Here is a 26,724-nt window from a genome sequence, read left to right as displayed (position 1 = left end):
ATTATTTTCAAAAGAAAAAGCAAAAGCATGTGCTCTCTGGAAATAGGAATAATTTTCAAGGTTGGATTAGAGAAAAGCCTCCGTAAAAGAATTTTTCAGCATTTCTCAGAATAAACAAGAGATGACATCTGATTAGCTCAGCAGAACTGGAATAACACACTTCTGAAGTAAAATGAAAATCTGTATAAACTTAAAAGAAGTCAAAGATGAGAACATTAAAAGAGGAAGAGCTCAAAGGAAAGAAGACAGTTCATTTCCTCTGGATGTGCAGTGCTCATTCTCCCTCTATCCCTGAGCACACATTTGCAAAGAACTCCTTAGTAGTTTCTGCACTTTGATCTCCTCTTCACAGCTTCACTTTACAGCCTCTTGAGGATGCACCCAGAACACCAGGTAATTCAAATAATCTTTAAACACCTTCAGAAGCCTCTTAACCCATTTAGTGGATTTGGGAGTATGCAGCCCTGCTCTTCTTGCCCTTTGTGATCTCAGAATCCATATCACCAGCTTATCTGATGCTGGCATTTAAGGTGGTCTCTGCCTTCCCTCCAGTTCTCTTTGCCAGTTCAGCCCCATGTCCAATTTGCATGTTCTCTCCTCTATTAGTTCCACCTTCCCCACCAATTTTGTTCACCCCTCCCTGTCCTCCACCTTCATGTCTCCTTGCCCTTGCTGGTTTCTGAGGCTCTTCCCTCCTGCTCATCATCTTGTGCTTGAGAGGCTGCACCAGCACATCCTTTGTCTCCCCACATGTTCAGTTCTGACCAAGCCAGAGATGAAGACAGGGGTTACAGGGATGCGGGAGGAGAGAAACCAAATCTCAGGAGAAAATGGCAAGACCCTAAACCAGTTCTTTTCAGTCTCTTCCTCCTTCAGTGTTAAGGAGGTTGGACCAGAGACTGCCTGAGATCCTTTTCAACCCGAATTACTTTAGTATCACATTTTTTCTTACCATCCTTACAATGTCCCCCCATTCTTCCACTATTTCCTGTAGTTTGGATCATACTTAAAAGACAAGGTAAGCTTTACTTAGCAGACATTAAAAGCTTGTAAGAGCCTTTTGGGTTTTCTTGTTTGTGGTGTTTTTAAAGGTAACTTGGAAGATGGAACCTTCCAGGGTAGTAAAAACAAACACTTGGAGAGCTGTGGGATAACTATGGGTAATAAAACTGCAAGTCACAGTTTAGTTGTCTAAGGAAAAGAGGCAAGTTATAGGCAACAAGAATAATAATAGAATTAAATTATAGGAAAAAGAAAATTAAGTTGAGGTCACAAGAAGCAGGGCTCTTCCTATCATGATCTCTGGATTATTGAAGAGGAAAAGCGATAGTGTGAATCACTTGAAGCATTTAAACGCTGACTAAAATGGCCTTAGCAACACTGTAGTGACTTGAGATAAATATGTCTCTTCATCTGTAAGTTGCTTTCTATAATAAAAAAAAAAAAATCCAGAAACAAATTGTGAGAGGTTTACTTTATAGGCTGTATTAAAAACTCCACTTCTGAAAAGCTTTAAGTTATTACCACAGACAAACAATAAAATGCCCCCAAATCAAGAAAATATTTTTCTCTTTTTTTTAATAAGATGGTAACAAACAATCAGACTCATCCAACTAAATATAAAAAAATTCCATATGCCCTCAAATCATTCAGAAGCTCGCATTCACAGCTATTCCTATTAAATCTGAACTACGTGGTGCAGACTGGAAAATGCAATTTCAGAAAGCTTCAGGAGAGAAAGGCTAGATAAATGTAAGGAATGGAGGTAATGAAGTATTAACTTGATGCTAAATTGCTGCCTATCATGTTTGCAACGGGCAGTTTACAATCTGTTCATCCTGATGGATTTAGCACAGGGGAGCTTGAAGTCCTGGCAGTTGCTGTCTCTGCCTAGTAATTGATGGCTAAGCTGTACCCACAAATCATGAGTTAGCACCAAAGGAGTTTGGGACCCTGCTCAGCCCAAACAGCTCCACTGCACTCAGAGGAGCAGTAGTAAATGGAAAATAGGGAAAAGTTCCAAGAGATAATGAGTCTGAATGCTAATGACCCAAGCTAGTACAAAAGATGGAAATGCAATTTCTCAAAAAGTACAAACCCATTTAATGTCTTAATGAGTTATTAAAAAACAGAAATAATGATTTTGTGATTTGAAGCCAAATTAGTATTTTCCCACATTTTGTTCTTTATCCACTAAAATATTGCACAGATTATGATGGCCTTCCTGGTTTACTGCAGAAACTAATGTGTTTGCTACAGAATTCTTTCCTTCTGTGATACTTCAGCCACCTTTCTCAACAGCTAGAAACTATCTTTTGCATTAAGTAGGTTGAAAATCATGCTCATTTCATGAAAATAGAGGATAATTCCTAACTTTATACAGACTTCTTATGCTATGGAATATATAGAATAAATTTTTGCTCTGATAAAAAAATTTAATTATCACAAGAATTATCTCACAACCATATAACTAAGTATAAATCCTGAATGCACAGAAAAGAGATGTGAAATCTATTCTATCCTGTCGAAGATGTTTCTGCAGCAAAACATGTTTGTCCATCATTCATATTTTCTTAATACCAAATATTTCAGATGATGGACAAAATAGAGCTTGTCAACTTAAATGTATAAATGGCATTCCCATGAAAAGATGGATAACATAGCTCCGCAAGCTGGAATTGGGGATGCTTTCTTCTGTGGTGTATGATGTATCTTCTTTTATCCAGTAGTGCTGGTATTTTATATGGTGATACCTGAAACTAAAGAATATAGTGTCAGAAAATAGAGGAGGTTAATTAGATCTTCCCTAATTTATCTCAAATGTCATGATTTTGACTTTCAAAGTAATGAATTCTCTTTATTACAGAAGAAAACAACATTGTAACAAAGAGGCAGATGAAGTAGACAGTGCATATCAAATTGGAGCAAAAGACCTGAGAATGATGCTTGACAGCTGAGTAGTGGCTCAGGTACCTGCGGCACAAGAGTGATACAGGAACCTGAGTGAGGCACACTGGGCCTTCCCATTTCCAGGGAAGCTGGCAATGGAAGGGTGGGCAGAGCCAGAAATATTCACCACATCCACCTGGCTCAAGTGCTTTTCTGTGTGCAACTGCATTTCCCATTCTGTACTGCTATACAGCAGGACAAATTTGGAAATAATAAAATAAAAGCAGCTTTTTCCACATTCCCAAGTGAAATGTTTCTCATTAATTATCAATGACACTTTTGAATTTGGATTGCAGCTCCCAGAGCTCACAGATTCCTATCAAGTTTACCTTACAGGGGAAGACTGAGGTGGGGTGGAAGTACAGGATTTCTGTACTTCTTACTTGCACACAGATTAAAAAGCAAATATAGCTTGTCACCCATTCTGGTAGCTCCCATAGCTGCAGGCCCAACTACAACATCTGTCTACATTTTCTTTTACATCATTGGAACTGGGTTCAGAAATGTTCCTTGGCTGTGAAATCGTACTGGAGGCAGCAGCTGCTGAAGTGAGCTAGAAAGTGATAAGTGTAGGCAGGATACACTGCACCAAAAATTGATGCCAGCTAATGGAGCAGTGGGTTTTAACAGCCTGCACAGTGCTCCTTACAGTTCGGTTCTGCCAGCAAGCAGGAGTGCTTCCCTTGGAAATCCTTCGTGTCTCTTTTGGAGAGAAACACATCCTGGCATGCATTTAGTGCAGGACCCAGTAATTGTGCCAAGTACCCTGGAATGTGCTTAGAAATCTGATTCTGTGAGCTCTTCTGTACTGAGAGGAGTTGTCACTTTAATGTACAATTAAGAATAGAATCTCTTATGGAAGCAGAAGCAGGAAGCATTACCTTCCATGACATTTAAAAAATAAATACATAATTGAGTGCATACAGTTCTGAAAACAATTTAAAGCTGCATCAGGGCATAAATCATAGAATCATAGTTGTCAACAGGAATTACAGTATGAAAAATGAAGTCTAACAAAAATGGCCAACCAGCAAAACCAGTAGACCAGTATTAGTAGGAACTTTCCTCTTCAGCAGCTTCACGCTAAATTTCATTATAACTTTAACCACAGTACTATCACTTCTGAGCCCTGAAATTACACTTTTCAGAAAAACTATCAAAAGGATAGTTGGAAGCATCCCAGCAATTTGAAATTACACCTCCTGTTCTTTACAAAGACCTGCATGAAAACAGCTTAACTGTAATCTTCCCCTCATTCCTGAGCACATTTGGTACATGCCATTGCTAGAATGTCTTATGAGTTTCACTGTTTTCTCTGTATTATTTCTGTCTTCTGTTTGTGTGGGTGTCTTGCTTGAAGAGAGATGAGAAAGAGATTCTTTTAAATGTGAAAACATTTTTGTTAAGCAAAAATCACATAAGGAAAACAGGCAAAGAATATTTTTAGTTGCACTATGTTTGTGCTACTAAGTTCAGCAATGATGGCATTTGAGGACCTCTTCAGAAAGGCAGCAGGGGTGTGAGCCAAAGCCCAGGTAATACCCGAGGTATTACCCTGCACTGAAATTTCCTGGCATTAGACCAGAATATGCACAATGAAATTTCTGATTTTCTAGGGGAGTGTTTCATTAGGAAACAGTGACAGTGATGATACTCTGAATATAGCTGGGTAGGAGTCAGCTTCTCACACACTTACTGAATAATCCATAGAGGGTTTCATGCCAACATTCTTCTCAGATTGTAAGAGACTAAAGGGACCCATCAAATTCTTCTATTTTACAATTTCTTTGACAGAGGTTTTCATCTTTTTAGCCATACACCATGTGTCATCCCTGCCAGTTACCTGTCATCTACGTTATGTTCCAGTTTTATAATCCATTTCACCTGAAGATTAAGATTGTGCCTTAAATTCTATATTCACCAGAGACCAATTGTCTTATGTAACTGTACAGCTCTGCTGGCATTCAGAAAGAAATACAGAGATGTGAAGCACCTTATGTGTTCAAGGATCTCAAAGCTTTTTACAAAGACAGATGGCAAAAAGTGTACTAAAAATCATTGGCAGTTGCTGATGTGGAACTTTCATTGTCTTTGATGCAGCCTTTGACACACCTACTGGTTTTATTAAAAGAATTAATGGGATATAGGATACCAAGATTCTTTTTTTTGTCCTTGGGGCATTGATTGTCAAAGAGATTGATGCAGTAAATAAAATGTTTGGATAAAAGTGACCAGTTTATGTGAATTTGATTTAGCATCAGCTCAAAGCATAACACTGGCCACTTTCAAGAAAAAAAAGTCCACAAGAGTTGGCTTTGAGACACTGGGTTGGTCTTTCTTTCTTACTTTCTTTCTTTCTTTCCTCATAAAATGGCAGCACTTCATCCATGAACTGTCAGGTCTCTGCCTCTCATTTCCCTAAACAGAACACTGTTCTGTCCATATTCATTGATGAAATCTATTAATGCTGCCTTCTATTCAGAGAATACAGTGCTGCTTCCCCTTAAACAGGCAGAGGACAGTGGTACTTCAGGAGAAGGCTCACAGTTTCTCTTCATGCTATAGGCACGTGGCTTTTATTCTGCCCTAATCACTCTAACACTGAAGTGCAGCTTTTGTGTGATAGAAGCCAGTGAGCCCTGCACAGCTAGTCTGCCCAGACTCCACGTGGATCCTTCCTGGGGAAAGACAAGTTGTCACAAGGGCAGGACACAGAGAGACAGTCACTTGAGGCAGGCTTCTTTAAGCCTCCAAGGGCACATTTAGCCAAAACTTTCCCTACTCAACAATGATTTCAGGAATAACCATCAACAAAACCATATTTCTGAATGCTCCAACACCTTCATCTTACATATGGATACAGTGATTTGGCTCTTACTCGCCCACTTAAATTTCTTACTTCAATTATCCTTTGAGTTTGATTATTGAATATTATTGAATATTAATATAGATATACACACACACGGGATGTAAGTATATTGATTAACATGGCCACACATCTATGGTCATATGTTTGTCAAAATACTTGCATTTTATAATCAACAGTATTGTCTTAAGTCTAAAAACTTAAAAAATACATCTATAGAAATGTCTTTTTCTGACATAAGAAAAAGAGCAGAAAATTGCAATGTGTAATTCATTATTGATATATCTCTCAATATACTAACAAGAGGAATACTTCCCTGTTGCAGACTGGAGCAACAAGCAAAGAATAGGCAAATAGGTCTCTCCTGGCCATTCTTGTGGCTAAAAACGGTGTTGTTCAGCCTTCCATCTTTCAATGTGTTGTGTTAAGGGCCTCTGCTGAGGCCATCAGCAGGTTCTCCAGCTCACTAGCAATAACAATCATGATCAGAGTGATCCTTGCTTTTACATTTTCTCTTCCTCACAACCTCTGTTACATCCATCACAACTGCTGTGTAGGTAGTCTCCAGACAGAGAAATCAAACACTCTGTGGTGTGGTTAATGATTTCTCTGAGTGCAGCTTCAGCTGGCTGGAGATGAGAAAAACTATAACTCATCTTGCCTGTTTGATTCAGGGCAGGCATTGAGGTAGCTCTTACCAACTGGACAGAAGCCAGGTTTGAGGCAGGGAAGGGCAGATGTTAGCACTATCCCCAGTGGAGCTCTCAGGTTTCTAGCTCTGCCTAGAACCCTTCCTTATTTGAGGCTCTTGTATTGGTGGTCTGAAATGCACATGCTTCAGGGGAGCAGCTGTCAGTGACACAAAGATGACAGATTTTGATCAAGAAGCTCCCTGGTACATAATATTTATCTCCACCCCACCTCCTTCTTCAGAGAAAAACACATGCTTTACCAAGCTGATGTAGTCTAGAACTGTCTTTGGCAATTCTGGGAATTTAATCATTTTGGCATTTTTCCAGCCTCGTACTCAGCCTTCATGTGCAGTACTTGTAATACAGCTCCTCCCTGTTAAGCAAACAAGTCTTTAACAGCATTCTAGAGACTTCACAGAGACAAACCCAGCACTCATGCAAAACGCAGACCACAATCTCCTTCCCCTCAATAACCAAGAGCACTCACAGCTAGCAAGCTTTCCTGGAACTGAGCCACCCACAGACACAAGCAGTAATGAGCTGAATCTGACCTTATCAGATGAAGGGAGAAGAAGGGGGTTTTTTGCAGGAAGTGAAGCAAAACTAAAGCAGAAAGTGCTTTTTATTATTTTCACAGAGTACTTAGCTCTGAGACAGTACTCTTTTGAGAAATGTATTCAAAATCTAACACGATGAAAGGTAAGATCTAGATCTAAGTTTCTGTTTCTGCAGCCACATCCTTTAATAATATTTCCACACAATGTCACGTAACATTACAATTTTTAATGTCTTCAGCATTATTCACACATATCACATCTGCATTTCAACTCACTGCCAGCTGTTCCTCTTGACAGGAAGACTATCTGGAAAAGCAAGCCCTCCTCTATATAGCACTGAACAAGGCTTTTGGGGTTGCTCAAGATACCCAATCTTTTTCTTTCAGTCACTTACACAGAGATTAAGGAAAGGGAATACTTAATATTGTAGTGTCCTGGATCTCATATATTGTCTCACAGAACAACCAAAAATCTGACAAGTTGTTCCATCTCTTCTTTCCATCCTTTAGTTCACAACAGTTAAGGTAATAAAAGCAAAAGGTCAGTTACTCTCACCAACAGTTACTCTCACCTCTATCAACACAAAAGTTAAATTTGTATGGGAATGGGCCATGACTTTTTTTCCCCACTGCTTCTAAAAGATGAGTTTTAGGTGAACACAACATCCTGGAAGGACAAAGCATGCTAATGATCAGCTGTAGTACTGTATAAATGAAAGCACTGAATACAGGTGAGCACCCACTTAGCAGCACATCCTATTACAACCTTAGAAATGTCTTCTTTTTAACCCAAAAGTAAAAATAAGCTAGTCTCATTCAAACACCAAAAAATTATCTAGCTCAGTTATTAATTTACTATGGAATTACCTCATCTTCTGTCAGCAAAGCTGTTCAAAATGTTTTCTTTAGCTCAGTTCTCAATGTGCAATGTCATCTTCACAGTTCCACATGAAGCACAAAAATCAAACTGCTCTTCAGTACATCAATTTTTTAAACACAACAAAAAGGTAGCATGACATGATATTGAGTTACCAATAAAACTCCATCCAATTTAAATAGATATAAAGAAGAACCTCCTTAAGCTTTTAACCCAAAAAATTCACAATACACAATAATATTATGTGTGCAAGTAGCCATCACCTTGTCTATGCACTTGAAATATTAGTCTGTATTACTTATTCAAGTAGCATCTGTTCTGTTTCTAAGACATTACAAGTATTTTCAGGAAGAAATATCTCTTACTGCACATTTTTTCCAGATTTGTTTCCTTACATCTGGACTTCCTGAAACAATTACTAGGAGCACAAGGGCTGCAGAAGGTTAGGAGTGGGAGAATAGTTTTAGTTCTGAACAGAAATCAGCTTCTTGTCATTCCTTCTAACTGGTGTAAGAACAACAGAGTGATCAATTTCTTTTGCCTGGGGAATTTCATCAGCAAGTTATTTATTTCAAATATGGAATTTTCTTCAGAGATCATTTGCAAATTGTTTTCTTCCACTGCCCTCCCTTGTCAGAAACAAATGTCAGCACAATGCTGAAGTCTAGGATGCCATATTTTATGCCAGAAGAAAAGTATCAGAATTTGCACTGGGGCCTGCAGAGACAAACAGGGTTTAATAGGCTAACACATGTGATTATAGATTACTTTTGGTAGTAGAAGGAAAATTTATTCTCTTTTCCTGCCACCTAGCTCTCACAAAACACATTATCCATTGTTTTCATCTCACATAGTTGGCTAGAAGAAGTAGTAATTTATTTTGAGCAGATACTGCATACTATTAATTATAAATATATGAGATAAATCAGAATAATCAGAGTTGTAAGATGTTTACCTACCTTCTACAGTTGATCCACATGACAATGCTCTTGTTCAGGAATTACAGGCAGTATCTTTGTGGTCTGTGCAGGAAGTACAATCTGTTGTTTGCTGGTTTTCACTGCTGGAAATTAAAATAATTTTTATCCATATTATTATACAGCAAATACATCTGCAGAGTGTTGAACTTGCATATGCAAGTTTGAAAATAATTGAGACCTATCTGAACACAAGACTGAGATGGACAGACAGATGTTCAGTGGGATTTCAGTGCCCAGAGATGCAGATACATGTCAGGAACTCCTGACAGTACTAAATGTGTTTTGTATTTAACTTCGTCTTAATACTAGTAGGACTACAATGTGCTGATCCTAAGTCACCCAGGGAATCAGCTTGAAAGTAGGCAAGTAAATTTGTGTTGAATAAATTTGTGAATAAATTGTAGTGAAAATCCAAAAGCATGCAAATTTGAGGTTTTGTAAGAGTCCCTCAGAATATAAACCCCTACATTGGGCCAGTTTAGCAGAAACACCTGAAATTTAGAGTGTGAACTTCCTGACTCATTTTCACATAAGGGCAGCACAGATTGCCGCACAGGCACATGTGGTATGGCTTCACACACAAGCTCACTTGTCATACACACAGGGAGAGCTACTGGGTATCACCCAGGTGTCCACAAAGATGACAGCATACACCTGAGAAGCAGGAAGGGGTGCAGTGATGCCTTTAACACACTGGCAACACACACCCTGATACAGTATCTCAGTGGAATACAGATAAGGAAATGCAGAGATAGAGTTGTCAGGCAAGAGCACGCAGAGTTGTTTATGCATTTTTCAAAGAACAACTCTAGAACACAAATAATACTTTAACTCCAGGTCCATCCTGCCGCTGACTATTCATTACTTCTGTAAACCTACAACTGGGTTTCTACTGAGCTAACGAGAGGATAAACTGTGCACTTATATCTTGCTATGTTCCTTCTCCACTGGCTGCATCATTTGGGCTTCTCTCTTTACAAATGCACTAGAAAGTAGAGTTTGGATCTTGGCACTTAAGCAACTGAATTTGAATAGCAAAGTCAAAATAAGGCTGGGCTAGGTTTAAAAAAAATAACAACGGATGTTGTTGCACCCTCAGGATGAACCTGGAGAGAATGGGAATTTATAGGCTGATACCCCCTTGAGTGCCTGTCTGTAACAGTGCTCTTCATGCATACAAACTGAGCAGAGAAAAGGTCCTTTATGCATCAGTGCTCTATGGAAAGCATACAGGGGCTATAAAAAGCTCCCTAAAGTAACCTGCACCCTATAGATTTTATCCTTCTTTTTATCTGATTTTTTTTTAAAGCCCCAAAGTGGTAATAAGGCTTCAGAATTTTCTTGGAAATGTTGTATCTCAGAAACATTTAAGTCTGTGTTAAATATTTAATACTATGAGAAGCTTTGCTTTTCCCAGCATTATTCATGTAAGTTGCAGAGGGAAAGGTAACTACTCAGCTACATCAGGAATTGAGAGGGACCAGAATCAAATAGGTGATGTTTCATTAGGCCAAGATTAAACAAATTTCTCTTTTCTTGGCTTTGCTTTTATTTGCTGCAGTAGAAGATGTATCTTGACTGTTCTGTTTGCTAAAAAGAAAATGTATTGCAGAATACAAGGAGGAGTGAGTCTGAACACCCTGGGATGCCACCCAACACTACTGAGACAGCATTTGTGTCTATTGTCAACATGTAAACTAACCTGAAGCTGTAGCAGCACATCCAAGACATGGCAGAAATTCCTCTATTTCCTCTAATCATGTGGGAAAGGAACTATTATTTTAATAGGAAAGCACAGAAAACAATACAGGTATTCAAATGAGAGGAAATTTGTCTTATTGTTTCTCCTGTGCAAATTAAAGCTGTCAAGCCCACTTATATCAAATGCTGTGAATGTCACAAAGTCTAAACAGTCAAGGAAACAACTGCAGGCCAGGAAGCCTGAGGTTTTATTTTCTGAGTCCTGGTTGTCACTATGATCCTGCAATGTTCTTCTTTCAGGATGAGTTATAAAATTGCCATCCATCAGAATTAACTTTGCATTACTGTAAGCCAGCCAAGTGAGTCAAGGGATCTTGTATTTGTATCCTAAAATGTAACGAACCAAAATGCAACTCCATGAGCCAACGGTGTATCACTGAAAATGAGAATATGCTGTTTGAGCAATGGAGAACAAGGCATTGTGCTTGAACTATGCTGCCCACACAGACTGCAGAGTAATAACATGATAATTTTAACAATATGATTCCATGTCTGCATAGTCCAATTCTAGCACAGGAATGAGAGTGGACTTTTTTTCCAACACACCTTATGCCACTTTCAAAATGTAATAAAAATAAACTAGGAATGTCATTCTTACTCTAGGAAAAGAAAGTTGAAATGGGAATTCATAGTGGTAGGATTCTAATAATATAAATTCCCACTTAAGTATAACCTATCTAATTTTATGAATGAATCTAGCTGACTCTACAAGGCAGATTCAGTTTAGGTATTAAATGCTCTGATTTATGCAGTCTGATTCCTCTACAACTTCATCTTGCTTTCTTGCTTTTTCTTTTTTTTTTTTAAGTAATGTAGCATACAGTTCACACACGCTGGCCTGCTCCCAACAAGTAATTTTGTGCCATGTCCCCAGGCTTATCTTTTTTTTTTAGTATACATGCTGTGAGAATAACTACACTTAATCAGTTACAAGTAGTGGAAGAGGTACCAAAGTGGTTTAGGGAAAATGGGCTAAGGAGGAGAAGTAACAGCAGGGTAAGTATAAATTTCTTCCCTTTATCGATGCATCTAGGACTGATTTAAGCAGTAAGCTGCAAATGACAATTCAGCATTTTCTATCTGAGTTCTTTTAAAACACTGTGGGGAACATATTCTAGTCCTTCTAATTGCCATTATTAATTTATTAAGCTGTTCCAAAGCCTCATCTACTGCCTCTTCAATTTAAGAAAGCTCTTCAAAGAAATTCTCGCAATAAAAGTCTCTTATGTGGGAATCCTACTAAGATTCTCAATAGTAAGCACAAAGCAAAGAAGTGACTTCAAGGGGTTATTTTCTATGTGTTATTACTATCAAGTTCTATTTGATGAAAATGCTCTGTGTCTGGAAATACAGATCAGCCACTTAAAAAATACTTATTTCTTGCACTCAAAAAAATACCCTCTCTTCATTCCCTTGTCTTGTGGCTGCATTTAAAGAGTAACATTTTTTGTCAGTTCATATCATTCTAGGAACTGTAATTATACGTAAATGCAATGGCAGGACCAGATCCAAAGCCTAGAAATTGTGCTTTGTACAACCCACAGTCTAGTGCATTCTTTTTGGCTTAACAGCACAGACAATATTTAGTCAACATTTATGACCAGAATGCTATAAAACTGCCCTCTCCTCACTACCTGTGCTTAATCCTTTGTAGTACTGGGAATTTGAAAGGTTATAAACTTAATCCTTCCCTAGAGAACATTCTATACATTTCCCCCCCCTTCCCTCTGGTCACTGGACTTAATGACAATGATTCACAGATATAAAGCCACTAACAGTTTAACAAAACTAACATCCGTGCTGTAAATTACCTTTTTGTAGGACCACAGTGACATTGAGACAGTAATTTACTGAGCTTCCTAGGAATTCACTCCCATTCTCGAAATATAGGCTTCCCTCTTTTTCTTCCATTATAATTTCTTAACTTCAAATAACCTTTTAGTAGTACCTATACATCTTTTCATCTATATGATATATGGTCATGTCCTCTCATATAACCATTACTGTGTTTCCAGGGTGATTGTATTGTCTTCAGTGGATCTCAATGGGTTTTTTCAAGATTGCAAGCTATGCTCTAATTATAGTGAAAATATTGTCAAGGGCTGTCAACAAAGTCATCTGTAGCTATTTACAATCCATTATCACGGTAGCAAATCCTAAGCTTAGCAACTGTGGAAAGAATAAACTCTTAATATAGATTTGATTCCACTATAAATTATATTGGTATAAGCTGTGAAATTGATTGGATTGACTGAAACTACAGCGTGAGAAACCAAGGAATTTTATATTAAAATAAATCCCATTATAGCAGTACATGCATCTAAGCATCTTTCTGGGTTACATGGATCGATTGTAGTGGGAGGCACTTGGAAGGGAGAATGACAGACCAACAAGGGATTCCTATTCTCTTCAGTTAAATCTAGTAAAACTAGATTTGAGTTGCCATAAGACTCCATCATCAAAAATGCCTTGCATATACAACCTTAAAAATGCCACTGTGAACATGCTGATAAAACAGGTATGATATTAGTGAAGCTATTCAAGACAATAGATGTCAAAAAAGTAATTCCTTTCCTGCAGAATGAAAACAATGAGCTCATAAATATATCTCAGAGGTAGCCAGTGCTTTAAGAGCAGGGAGCATAAATTGTACTCACAGGAGAGTTCAGACAGACAAGGAGCTATTCACTCTTTTCTAGGTAAAATTGAAATGCCATGAAATACTGAGTTGTAGATGTAAATTATTGAGTCTCCTCTTACTCCAGAAGAACTAACGAGATAAAAAGCAAAGTACTTAAGCCTAGTCAAATTTAAAATCTTTTTCATTTGCTGCCTTTGTATTTTTCTTGTTTTGAAAGGGGTTTCGTTTGCCATTCAGATCTATTATTCTGTATGTTCATGGTAATCTTTTTAAAGATACAGCTCCCTTCACAAAACCATGAAATTTATTAAAGCATTTCACTCCTTGAGCAATGTCAGTAATACTGACAGCTACAGCTGGTAATTGCCCCTCACACAGAGATTTGATGCCAAATCTGAATTTCTAGAATCCAAACTTTGAGTTTAGCCATGCTATTTAATTCTGTGCTTAACATACTGCACTCTCAGAAGACCACAATTTTTTACCTATCTGAAACTCAAAAATTACCTTTTGTGGTAATTTCACCTAGAAATAGGCTATGAAGTGCCAGCAAAACCATTTTCTGAGTCCTGCTACAGTCATCCATTCCATGCTTTGGTAGCAGATTTTATCAAGTCACAAACACATAGAGCATGCAAACACGTGTACATCTCTGCATAGTTTTCATACACACACTAAGCACTCAGCTGCCAAACCTCAAAACTGGCACACAACATGACCAAGAATTAAAAAACTCAATGTCATTAATGCAACACACTGGGAAGACTGGGAGAAGCATTCCCACATGATATATGTAAGTCTTCTTATAGCTTTGTTGTCCAAATTATTTCTTTATAACAAGAAAGTGTTTCCTTAACGTAAGCCAGATCAAATTTGTATAGGACCAAGGTAACTCTGGAACAAACCTGAAGCATCTCTTCACAGGAAGGTCTTAAAAGGTCTTTCTTGACCTCCTCAGGCCTCATGATTTGTTAAATTTTATTTTGCTTTTATATTACTTACCAGGAAAAGGGTGAATTTCAGCAGAAGATACAGTTCTTCTTTCATGCCTGGAATCCTTGGAATCCTTTCTTCTTAGAATAGTAGAAACTGATGCTGCTACTCTGTGTTTATAATCTGTTTTAAACAAAATCTGTTAGCATGAGCCCTGATTAGAAGGAAAGTTTGTAAACCCCTTAAAGTGTTGAACACCTTGGGAATTGTTCAAAAAATCAGGAAGGTGTTGGAATAAGGTATTGAGGAAAACCAAGGGCCAGACGATTTGTACTTCCCTGAATGAAATTTTCTAGAAACTCTATCCAGGTTTGTCCCTTTCAAATGATTCCTTGTCTTTTTCTATACTATGTACCTTGAACAAATTTTGGAAGAATATCCAAAAAAGCACAGTTTGAGAGCAAGCTCCACACCACTGGCAAAGATGGAGCTGCGCTAAGCATCTCTGGTTGCTCCTCAGCACCTGATTCATAAACTCTCAGTGTTTCCATCCTTCTGCTGCTCTCCAAATACTGTGCTCTCAGTGGCTTTATTGCAGATGGTTGTGCAGCTGTTATGGTTAGCCCTTTTCAACAGTGACTGCAGTCCAGGGCTCAGCCAGCTTCTGCTGACTGGCTTGCTCCAATTCCATGTAACGGAATTTAGTTTTATCTTTTTCCTTTGAGAACGCTAAGAAATTCATTAAATCAAAATTATTTAGGTCATGACTTTTTTTTTACAAAAAGCCAGTGGAGCTCTAAAACACTGAAGCCCCAAGCATACACTGTAACAGCTTATACACTGTAACAGCTCTGGAAGCATTCATGAGACAAGAGTGGAAGAGGAAAGGCAAAACAATTAATGTCTAGTTTAGGGCCTTTGTCATGGATCAATTGTAACCTCCACCAAGTTTATTTGGATAGTTTATTTTATGCACTCATGAAAATAGCTTAATGATTTAGGGAGTCTCAGAGTCTGACTAGCGGAATGTCTTCCAAGGTCTCAAGAGGAAATGAATAATTCCGTATTTCTTAACAGCTTTCAGTGGTGCTCAGAAAATAAGGGAAAAAACTACTAACTGAATTATGGCTGGAAAAATTCGTAACAGCTGTTTTAGGAACATAGTAATGTTCTGCTCTGTTCTTTGAGGACCACTGAAAAAAAATAGCATGTAGACTTGCAATTAAAGGTGATATCATTACATATATATATATATAACCCTTAAATTTGATTTTTTTATGAGCTTGTCTTTTTATCAGTAATGTATTGATGTGGCTATGATGTTCCGTATTATAAATTCAACTCATAAAACCGTTTCCTCAATTAACAGAAAATGTATCCTTGAAGCAAGTAAGTAATTAGAAGCCTCAAAAGGGTATATTTTCCTCCTTGCTTGTTTTCATGATGATTCTGAAACATCTGAATTTAATAAAAAAGTGATGTTTAATAATAAAGGTAGTAAATCATTAATCATCACTACTTAGAGTTCTGCATTAAAAATGGGATGTTATGACTCAAAGCATAGAAAATCAGAGACCACATTTATAAGTAGTTTTCAAATTACAAATAAAAGTCTTTTAAATTGGAGAGCTTAATAGCCCACTTATAAAATCCTAATTTACACTTTGTGGGTTTTTTACATACATAAAATAGGTTTCAAAATTTGGTTCTTGCAATCAGTAAAATATCATGTATTTTAAGCAAGATAGTCTGGTGAGGAGTTCCTTTCATTTGGGTGGGGGGTACAAACTTGATATCTCAAGCAACTACTTTGCTTACTCATTAAAAATATATGCATCAAGTATTTACATTATGCAAAAAAATCACAGAAACATTTTGTGTGTGGGCACTCTTCTTCCTTCTGTTCAGTTATGATTAAAGCTAGACTCCTATTGCTCTTTCATTATAAAACTGCCTATGCATACAGTAAGGATGGTCAGGGGAATGGATATGGCTTATCATTTGTTTTATTACCCCTGTGACCAGGGTGTCCTTCCAGCACCTCTGAACTACAGAGGGAATGAACATCTGCCTGGGAGCTGCAACTAAATGCCAGTTGTCTGGAGGTATTCTGCCCACTCAGGGCTGATGCACACAGAAAGCCCCTGGAAATTGCAGTGAAAAGCACCTGAGAGTGATTCCCTCAGGTAACAGCTTAAGTAATATTCTTTTCACGGTGATGAAAGAGAGTGTACTCCCAGTACCGCCTACCTCTGACTTGGGAAGACAAATGAGGACCAGCAGCTGACAAGCAGTCAATTTTCTGCACTTATTTTGTGCAGAGGACTTCATCTTCATTGCTCAAAAGTCTCAAGATCAGGGTACTCCTACACTCGTATTCTTGTTTTATTCATTGTATATTGCTAGAAAAAATACTGTAAATCTGATTTCAGCCTGTATCCCAAGTGAATGACATAGGAAGAGCCTGTCTTGACTGAAGGAATACTGTAGAAACAGCTGTTTCAGTCTCTGAACTAAGGGCAAGTTCTCTCATAGCAAAGTTCTAATCACTTGGAATAATCAATAGTGATGGTTCAGAAATCACAGCAATGTTTTCTTTGCTGTAATAATTGCAAAGAGAAGAAATGTTATCTGAGCATAATTCAGTTCTGGGGTTAAGAAAGCACAGCTTGGTTGCCCTGCATGAGATTATACCACCAATGAATTTCAACAGCCAGTTTTTAGGACACACAGATGAGTGTATATCTCCTCATATCTATCTTGTAATTTTTCATTATTGTCACCTAAATAAATTATCTACAGGAAGGAAAAGTAATTTCAATCAGCTTATACTGGTCATTGGCATTTCTGCTTAAAACCTTCCTCAAAGTTTAACAGTAATTGTTTCATCAACTGAAATCAGTGCGAAACCAGCTCTTATCACTAACCCACCACACCAAAAACCCACATTGAATTTGCTATCGACAAGCTTGGATTTGCATCCACAATTCAAAGGTGAGAGGTGATACTACCAATCATCTGAGTACTTCAGTCAAGTCTCTAAGAAGCTTTTACCATTTGACAATCAGAATATCAGTGTCTGAGCTACAGTAATAATCAACAGTTTTGTTATTATAAATGAATATATTTTATATGCATAGAAATCTAAATTCATGCAGTTCACGTTTTGTTACTTACAGTTTTGTTTATTTTCTTGGACTATTTTGTAGATGACAATTGATATAGTAAACACAAAAACTAATGGAATCATAGTGAGCCAAGTGATCTTCGTCATACACACTGGATCTATCAAAAAAATGTAAAAGAGAGAAAATTAAGCAGCAAATCACTGGCAGAGAAAAGCAGAACATTTCATCTTGGTAGGTTTTTGGATCTTGCCTATCCCCACATATAGGCAAAACAAAACAGAACAAAAGAAAGAGATTATACCTCTTTCTTTCAGCCTTCTCTGGTTTTTGTGTTAGGTTTCCTATCTAGAATTTAGCTTAATTTTCATCTGTATTTATCTCCCCACAGCTGAAATAGTTACAGGTGTCTAAATGAATGAAAACTTTTCAACTCAGCCAATCAAAATGCTTCAAAGATCAACATTTGTATTTAAGGTAGAACTAGGGTAATATATGTCCCCTCTGTCTGGATAGAGCTTGAAAGGATTCATCCACTGTCCAACACTGACCTGTACAGGAATTCTTAACCTCCTGGTGCATCTTCATATATGAGAGACGGCAAGATTTTACATACAGAAATTTTCTTATTAAAAAAGTGAGGAACTACCACCAACAGGAGCTCTCTGGGGAGTTCCTTTAACTAAAATTACCTTTGGGGAGAATTGCTTGGGACTGGATGCAGGAGGTAGGCTGCTCTTTCAGACAGCAACTGCTGCAGAAATGCACCCACTTTCCACAGGGAATTAGTTCAATAACTACTACAAGCCAGGACTATATACAATAAAGAAACAATGTGGGGAACTTTCCTCTCTGGCTGTTTGAATGGCCTTTCAGATTTCTTTGGCAGCTGCATATTAATGCATACCTTAGCACTGTGAAATAATTCTTTTAAAAACAGCTGTTACTATGACTCATAAAAAATCAAATTACAGACTGTAGCCAAACCACTGTTTTCCTTTCCTTGACTTAGAACAGTATATTTAGACCTACACTGACTTCCCTTGTATCTTCTCCATTGAGAACTCATGAGGAAAATGCCAACCACCCCATGGTTCATCCCTCCTGATTTAGAACTAAAAATATCTTTCATACAGTAATCTAGGTTCCTTTTAAACAGAGCACTCTACCCCATCTTGCAGTGGCTTATGATGACTTGCATATCAGCCTTGCTTAGCAAAAACCCTGAGCATCTCTTTAGCTTTGTTTTGAAATAAAGAGAAAAAAAGTTTTGTTGTTAATTCTCATTGTTAATTTGAGATAACTACTACCCAGGTAAATCAGTATTACCTCCCAGTATTGACAGAAGTTAGCAGGGCAAGTTACAAGTTATGTTCCTCTCGTGGCTAGACACACTGAGCTAAAAAAACCCCAAAAAACAAAACAAACAAAAAAAAATCCTAAGATGCTCTTTTTTCCTAGGATTTTTCCTGGACTTATTTAATATATGTTAAGCCAGCTCCAAAAACCATTGTTTTTTTCCATCAAAGGTACAGTGTAAAATGCATTTGCCATGCAAAACAAAATGAATGTATAATTCAGCAGTTTCCAAATTATAAGGGTTGCATATAGACAGAATGGAAGCCCTGACCATGGTCAGGCAATCAGACAAAAAACTCCTGCAGCACAAAGAGAAATATAAAAACCTGAAGGTTGTCCTCTGGGAAAACTAAGCTTAGTTCAGCTGAAAATTTATCTTTTAAGCATACTGTAGTGAGGCCATTTAGTAGGATATTGCAGTACAATATTAAGAATGGGCAAACCTACCCCCTAGTTCTTCTACCACTGTAGTTAACAGGGATTTTTATATTTAGCCCCAAGAGAACAGGGTTATGCCATTATTACGAAAGGGAAAATTATATTTCCAGGTTTTGTCATATGCACTTTGTAAGTCTGTTGCTCCTAAGTAAAAAGCAATGTATAGACATTTACTTTGCTGCATTTCTCCTGGTAAAAAAAAAAGACCACAGCTAAACCTGCTTTAAATTACTATAAAAATCATCAGTTGTCAACTAAAGATTGTTTTTAACTAAGGGATGTTCAAAATTGTATTGTCTTCTTGTGAAATATTTAAATATTTCAAATGCTTGCTGAAAGCAGAGAACTACCTACTGGAGATTTTTTGCAAGATTATATTGTGTTTGATTTGATTTCTATTCTGACTCTCCTCTGTAACTTACATTCCATATAAGACTTCAGTTGCAGCGAAATATTTATACAGTCATTTTGGTCTTCCATCATTGCCACTAGACAAGAATGATTTAGTTGTTCTTCTGCTGCATTTCTTCCTCTGACAATAGAATTGTTGATGTGGATTTCCATCAGGTAGTAAGTATTATGCTCCACTTCTTTCTTGGAAACAGTAGTGAAATTAAAATATTTATAAAAATAAGTAATATCTTCTGTTTTCACTTCAAGCGAGCCTTTTGCTTTTGGAAATAAAAATTAAAACAAAACTGTTATACAACAAGTGGTAGACCAAGAGACAAGTCTCAAAAAGAACAGTGAGTTCTTCTCTGTCACATTTGCAAAAACATACAGGTTTCTACATCACTGACTATGAAAAAAGATGGATAAATGCATACTGGGTAGAGGTACTCTGAACAGATCTAAAGCGCATTGATTACCTATACAAGATACATTTTCCCTGCTAGTTATAGCCCCGCTTTTGTTTTACTATCAGCTTTTCAGTACTTTGTTGGTTTTGTTGTCAGTTGTCAAAGGCAACAGGCAAAAATCAGGCCATGAAGAAGACAGAACCCAAGTAAAAGCCGTATGATGATAGAGATTTGAAGTGTGCACAGAGTGTGCTATCAGTCAGTTGCTTCACTTCACACCACACAAGCTGTGAGACTTGTGCTATGTTTACAAGAAACAGGTGAGACATTGTTGAAAGTGTTAGAGTTGTACAGGTATAACTGAGAACAGAGTTTGTCCACATACAACTTTTTATTTTTCATACTTGTTAAGACAGCTGTTTTGTAATAAGAAAAATACACAGTGGAAAAGAACTGAATTTCTTATATTCAGGACTCGGCCTATTGCCCATTTTGCTGACAATATTAGAAAGAGGTATCCTCTTCCCCAAAGATTTCCAGATATTTGCAAGTGTATATGGCACAGAAGGAATGTGCTGCTACTGCTCTGAAAAGATGTGGGTGTTGCTAACTCTTCTCTGCATTGCTGTGCCATTCCTTATTCAGTGCAGCTTTCTATAAAACATGTAAGGCCATCTCTGATACTACACAGTTATGGATAACATAGACTACGAACACAAAAATGGCTATTTCTTACATAGCTGCCATTGGAATAGTTACCAACTGAATTAGCTCTTCAGACACTTGCTGACAACCTATCTTCATAATACCAGCAATCTACATGTAGAGTTCCACAATGACATTTAAAAGCAAATTCAGCTTGAAAAATTGTCAGAAAGTACAACTCCTTAGAAATAAATTAATTTCTTTAGAAAATTTAGCAAGATTAAAAGAACAAAGATGGGTTGTAAGACTGAGCATAAAAGCCAGATGGCAGAGGCCAAATTTGTAACAGGAATATTCCAGGCGGCTGCTGGATAAGGCACCCTTTTCACAGCACCCTCCTTCCAGATCAGTACAAAGCCCCATGAAGATAATGATCTAACAGCCCCACCCCCTCTCCATTTTATCCAAGACCCTCAAACAAAAGGAATCAGCATTTTGCTACCTACATGTTTCACTGACAGCCAGGAATGAATGGCACTGAAAATCTGGCATAAAATCTGCATTTTCTAGCCATGCAAAGGCAAGTTAAAAACCCCCATTGTTCATAGATTTGCAAAGACCATAGAGAAACAGGAGCACATTAAAATTTTCTTTTAAATACCAAATAAAAACATGTCTTTCATTTTGTAATTAGCTACTTCAAAATTAAGTATTTCTCTTGTTCTACTTACTTTTTGTAGCTATTGACCCTGATCCTTGATGTTTAACATTCACACCCCTGTTGGATTCACAATCTGTCTGTTTAGTATGGGACTCTTGTTCTGTCTTGAATGACTGGCAAATACATGGAATATCTTGGAAATTGGAACTATTTACAATGACCTTCAGCAAAACAGACTGGTTTTTTCTTCTTTGTTGCACTGATCTTTTGTAGGAATTGTTAAAAGTACAAAGTGGAAAAGTGATGTTATTTGATGAACAGGTATCCATGCATGACACAATTACAGTGTTTGCTGTAAAAGAAAGAGTACTATATTAGCAAGACAGTCATACAGGACACATGGACAAGTATGTGCTTAGAAGCATCATGTAGTGAATATTCCAACCATCTTACAATGAAATGCACTTTTTTTCCTTGAGGATTATAACAGGACGTTGAATGCATCAGCTGTAGGGGAAAGCAAGCGCACAGTCTTCCCACAACCTAGATGCTGGATTTTATTTGCTGAATTGTATGAAAACCCTTGTAATAGCAACTGGAATTTGTAATGGTATCTGGTCACATTCCTGTTTCAAAGCTGCTCCAATTTGCTCTTCAAAAGATGAGAAAGCACATTTGTGCTTCTTCAAAAGAGGAAAAAGCATGTTTGGAGAGGAAACTTAGCCCTGGTGCAGTTGCAACACTCCAGTGCAATTATGTTGTAAAGTAGCTGTAATGAGAATGAAAGCTTTCTTTCCAAATGACATTGAAACCCCAGAGTGAAAATACACAGAAATGCTGCTGAATCCTCCAGCCACACCCTTCACATTCTCTTATATTCAGTCAACAAATACAAATTCTAATTATGACCATTGGGTTTGGTATTCACAGTCAAATTTCAGTATCAAAGTACTATAGCTGGAGTACATTAATGCAGCTCTGGCAAGCAGCAAAAACCACATAGTTATAAATGAGTGAGATTCTGTCTTCCACATTACAGTAGAGCTTTATCATGCAAATTTTTCCTTGTGTTAACTTTGTACTACATTTTCAGCATTAAAAAAATCAAGAGTAAAACAACTTGTGCAACCCCAACATGAAATATGTATTTATGAATAACTACTTTCCAGAGTTGATGCAGCACTAACCTATAGTTTTGTAGCTATGTTTCCAATTCTAGCAGTACCCTTACATCTCTATAAAGAGAAAATTTTGTATCTAATTATCATTATGAGCAACTGGAGCAATATGTTCATAAATCTTTATGTATAGAGAGCAAAATATAGCCTTTAGTTGCTCCAGTGCTCAGCTGCAATCTGACAGTTTCAACAGGGCACTTGTGCTCACTGAGCAGCAGGCTGACCTCAGAAGCAGTTCAGTCAGGGATTCCAGACAGGATACAGAAATAAAATCCAAACTCCAATGCCAAAGTCAGTTATCTTCCCGTTACTAACACTACATGAGAGAGTCATAAACTCCTTATAAAACATAATAAATTGAAATGTAAAACACACAGATAAGAAAAAGTTCATTTTTAAATAAAAAGGAAAATTATCAGACAAAATTTAGGGCTTCATCTTTCCCTGAGGCAAGACAAAGCATTTTCCTCGAAATGCTTACAATCTGACCCACACAACAGGGCATGGAGCAGACTTCTGAGATCAAATTCTTCCACCTGAAAGAGGCATTTTGCATACAACTTGTCTGTGGAGATGAGCCAGGAGGAAAAAATTGAATCTTACCCTGCTCTTATGGCAAGCCATGACATCTGGGCAACCAGTCTAAAACCACTGCTACAGCTTTCAAGGGCAACTAATCATAATTCCCTAACATATCCTTTACACCAAGAAATCTGTACAGAGACTTGGGAATCTGCTGAGTGCACTGTGACAGCCATCTAGGTTCAGCACTGTGAAGTCCATTTTGAACTTTACAAATGGTGAAACAGCCTCCAGAGCTGCCTGTGAGCCACACTGTAGGTGTGTAAAACGCATGTTGTCTGAGTGGAAAAGGTGTGAATGTTGTCAAGTTAAGGAGGGTGCTTACCATCCTCTTGAAATATCTCTACTGAGAAAACAAATCAAATTACAATCTAGCATAAACACCTTTTTTTTTCCATGTCACAGGTCTGTGGCCTTTCTAAGGAGGAATATAGATTGTTAAACACTCAAAGGAGGGCTGCAACAACACTACACTTTCCCAGTGGATTACATGGCAGACAGAGAGCCATACCATTCCCATAAGAGGCTTGCTTCTTACTGCAGGACTGGGAAGCACTGTCCCAAATGTAAACATCACTTAAGAAATATGGAAAGGGTTTTGTGAAACCTGAATACAGGCAGCCTGAATAGTAAAGAGGATTGATGAGATGAAACCATGCAAAATAACTCCAGGAAACTGTTTTATATTCAAAAACCTATAACCACATGCTCAATATTAAAAAGTTTTGTGATTTGTGAATCTTCTATTAAACCTCTATTTATGGGGTGGTTTTTCATATAAAATCCAATTCCTTTAAAATGAAATTATTCCCAGGGAAGATCAAAATCTGTAAAAAACTTGATTCCCATTAAGAAAATCACAAATATTTCACTTTGCATGGTCTTGACTCTTTTTAATTTGATCTGTGGTATTCTGGTTTGAATCAGAGCAGCAGCATATACAGTTGCATTTTTTACCACTTCCTTATGGAACCTGTAGTCGCCACATAATATCATAGAGATACAAGACCTACAGTACAAGTTGGGGAATACACAACTGACAGATTAAAGGAGATATGCTCCATCAAGTAGCAGGACCCAAGGGATAGGACTGGGATTGAAAGCATCAGACTCCAAAAGGACAACCTCCTACTCTAAATCAGTGTAATTTAAAGGTCCAATGACTCGTAACCAAACAAGTGTGTTGCTTTACAAATATAAAGGACACATTTCACTTCTGGTAATGCTGAACTGTACTCTTTTGAAAAAAATTAAAGGCTTGTTTTTTGCAAATTGATTTCCCCCTGAATTGCTGTTTAATGAGAAATTTCCATTTTTATTCCCTCTCCAGAATGCAAGTAGATGCTGGAACTTCCCCTGGGATAGGACATCAAGGAATTAGGAGCTTTCTGACATTCATTTAGGAACCACTCACAGAGGAAGATCCAGTGATTATATTTCATATCTCAAAGATTTCCAACAACTCTGTCTGCTGAAGGCTCATGATGTAACTGGCAATTTGAAACATTTACAAAAAATTCTGTACATTTTAGGTTTGTCACAAAATCTGAAATAAAACCAGTTTTCAACAGAAGGCTTTTGATGAACCAGAGACCCAAAATCCTTAGAGATTTTGAACAAATCATTCAACATATTTACTTTCTAATGTAATTCAGATGCCATTACACAATCTGTTACATAGTAATTTAGTTTTTAAAACATCCAAAATGCAGCAATAATTCTAATTTTCCAAATATGAATCTGTGCTGCTCCAGCTATAATTCTATTCTGCTCATATACTTTCCAATCTTATTTTAGACATGCTGTGATCAAGACAGAATTGCAGTGATCACGCTATTGCAGCCTAAAACACTGCCAATAAGAGTAATCTAGTTAGATCATCATGGAAAAATGTAATTATTCTTTGATGGTTGACACTAAGGTTAATGTTTTCTTCTGGAAATAGTTATGTAATTGTTTATTTGCATAATCTGTGCTACAAATAATTTTTTTACTTCTGCATGGAGGTAAAACATTAATTATTCCAACATCTTAAAATGATTTATCAATGTTCTGATATTCAAAACTTAAAACAGATTACCAAGTTTGGTCATTTATAAACTATGAAAAATCTATACATTATATTCTAATTACTGACATGTCCATTCTTTATGGTTAATGAAAAAAATTTAAGTAACCTAATCTCAATATATTTTGATACTAATTGTTTTAAATTTTTCTTCATAAAGGAATTATGTTATGATGTCTGAGAATACACTCTTTGTTAAAGGGATTCTTTTTAATATTTATTTCTTCAAAAGCTTTCTTACGAATGGATATGACAAAACTATTTTAAAATTAATTTACTAATGGATTTTTTAAAAAAGCACTGGATGAATAACTTGCAAAAATGTGTACTTTGCATTTATTCTAAATCCAGAATCAACCTTTAGGATCACAAAGAAGTATTTGGCATTTATGCTACAAGATTTGCTTTACTCAGTTACACCTATCATGCTCTACCTTTTGTAAGATTACCACTGCATATCTTTCACAGACAGCATCTCACTACCAGATATTAACTGTACAATGTTTTACAGCATTTAAGTACAAAAACTTCTAAAAAGTTATTTTTGAGGACATGAGCACCTGTTATAAAAGAACATAAGCACTTCCACCACTTTCTTCATAATGAAAGCAGTAAAAATACAGTTGCATGGAAATAGTTACCAAAAATTTTGCTGTGTATGTAAGTGAATGACAAACTCCTTTCAAATTACCACATATAATTAACTCTGTTGGTTAAAAATCTAGCAAAAGGAGTCTATATCCTTTGCAAAGCCCACACGAGTGCAGCATCCTAACCATTGCTTTTAGGAAGGCACGTGCCAACTTTTCAATTGCAGACCTCAGAATAAATAAAAGGTTGTATTAAAAGCTGATCACTCACCTTCATGGATTTTGAAAAATTCAGGTAAACACAAAATAAACACAGTAATTATTCCTAGTGCTAATCTGAAGACTACTGGTTTTCTCAAAAGCAAGCACATGTCACTGAAGCACTCCCATCTAGCATAGTGGTGGTAACTTCCTTCCTGGTTTAGCTTTTAAGTTAGCACAGACAATATGCAAAATACCATCTATTCATTTCCTTTTCTTATAATGACTTTCTTTTTTACTTCTCACTACATTAAATTGCAGACAGCCACGTTCTGTTCTTACATTGGCATAGATGAGGATGATTCATTTGAATATGCTGAACATAAAATTCACGTACCACAACGAAAATAAGAGAAAAAATAAAAGGAACTATCTTATATGTTTGTGATCATTTTGCTTTAAGAACCCCCTAATAACCACTTCCATACACCTTCTAAACAGTAAATTAATTATCTTTGTGGAGGAATTTTGTTCGCATTTGGCCAAGAAGATTTTAAAAAAATGAGTCAGACCCTCATTATAAAAATGAGTCAGAACCACATGAGTCAGTTACAGGGATTTTATTGTTTTATTTATATACATTTGCATGGGGCTAGGTGGAAGATAATGTTATGTAATAGAGGATCTTTCAGACTTTATTAGACTATCAACTTGATCATTACTATCTAAAGTTTTTGATCTGGCAATAAGTGATAGACTAAGTACAATGAACTGAGGATGAGTTGTTCATATTATCATTGCTGCTGTATTCTTAAAAGGTGA

The 26,724-nt window shown here is 37.0% G+C and overlaps 1 protein-coding gene across 5 annotated transcripts; it reads right to left on the bottom strand.

Moving 5' to 3' along the window:
- Positions 1-1,459: 1,459 nt before the first annotated feature.
- TMEM156 (transmembrane protein 156) lies at positions 1,460-26,100 on the bottom strand. Of its 5 annotated transcripts, XR_014851771.1 has the most exons (8): positions 25,973-26,100; positions 21,354-21,635; positions 19,600-19,848; positions 17,433-17,540; positions 14,325-14,438; positions 8,900-9,003; positions 7,931-8,030; positions 1,460-2,753 (listed from the first exon to the last, which is right to left on the bottom strand). XR_014851771.1 is itself a non-coding variant. In XM_085059162.1 (7 exons), the coding sequence occupies exons 1-6, from the start codon at positions 26,070-26,072 to the stop codon at positions 8,903-8,905; spliced, it is 954 nt and encodes a 317-aa protein (XP_084915288.1). In that variant the 5' UTR covers positions 26,073-26,100; the 3' UTR covers positions 1,460-2,759; positions 8,896-8,902. The 5 variants fall into 5 exon arrangements, 4 of the variants coding, with proteins under 4 accessions (XP_084915288.1, XP_084915289.1, XP_084915287.1 ...); XM_085059162.1 differs by lacking the exon at positions 7,931-8,030 and having other exon boundaries at positions 1,460-2,759; positions 8,896-9,003; XM_085059163.1 differs by lacking the exon at positions 7,931-8,030 and having other exon boundaries at positions 8,896-9,003.
- Between the last annotated feature and the right edge of the window lie 624 nt (positions 26,101-26,724).

This window comes from Lichenostomus cassidix, chromosome 4 (assembly GCF_008360975.1).
Source record: "Lichenostomus cassidix isolate B80296 chromosome 4, HeHo_3.0, whole genome shotgun sequence".
Lineage (NCBI taxonomy): Eukaryota > Metazoa > Chordata > Aves > Passeriformes > Meliphagidae > Lichenostomus > Lichenostomus cassidix.
The sequence above is the reverse complement of the archived record's forward strand: the minus strand, read 5'-3'. Positions and strand labels throughout refer to the sequence as shown.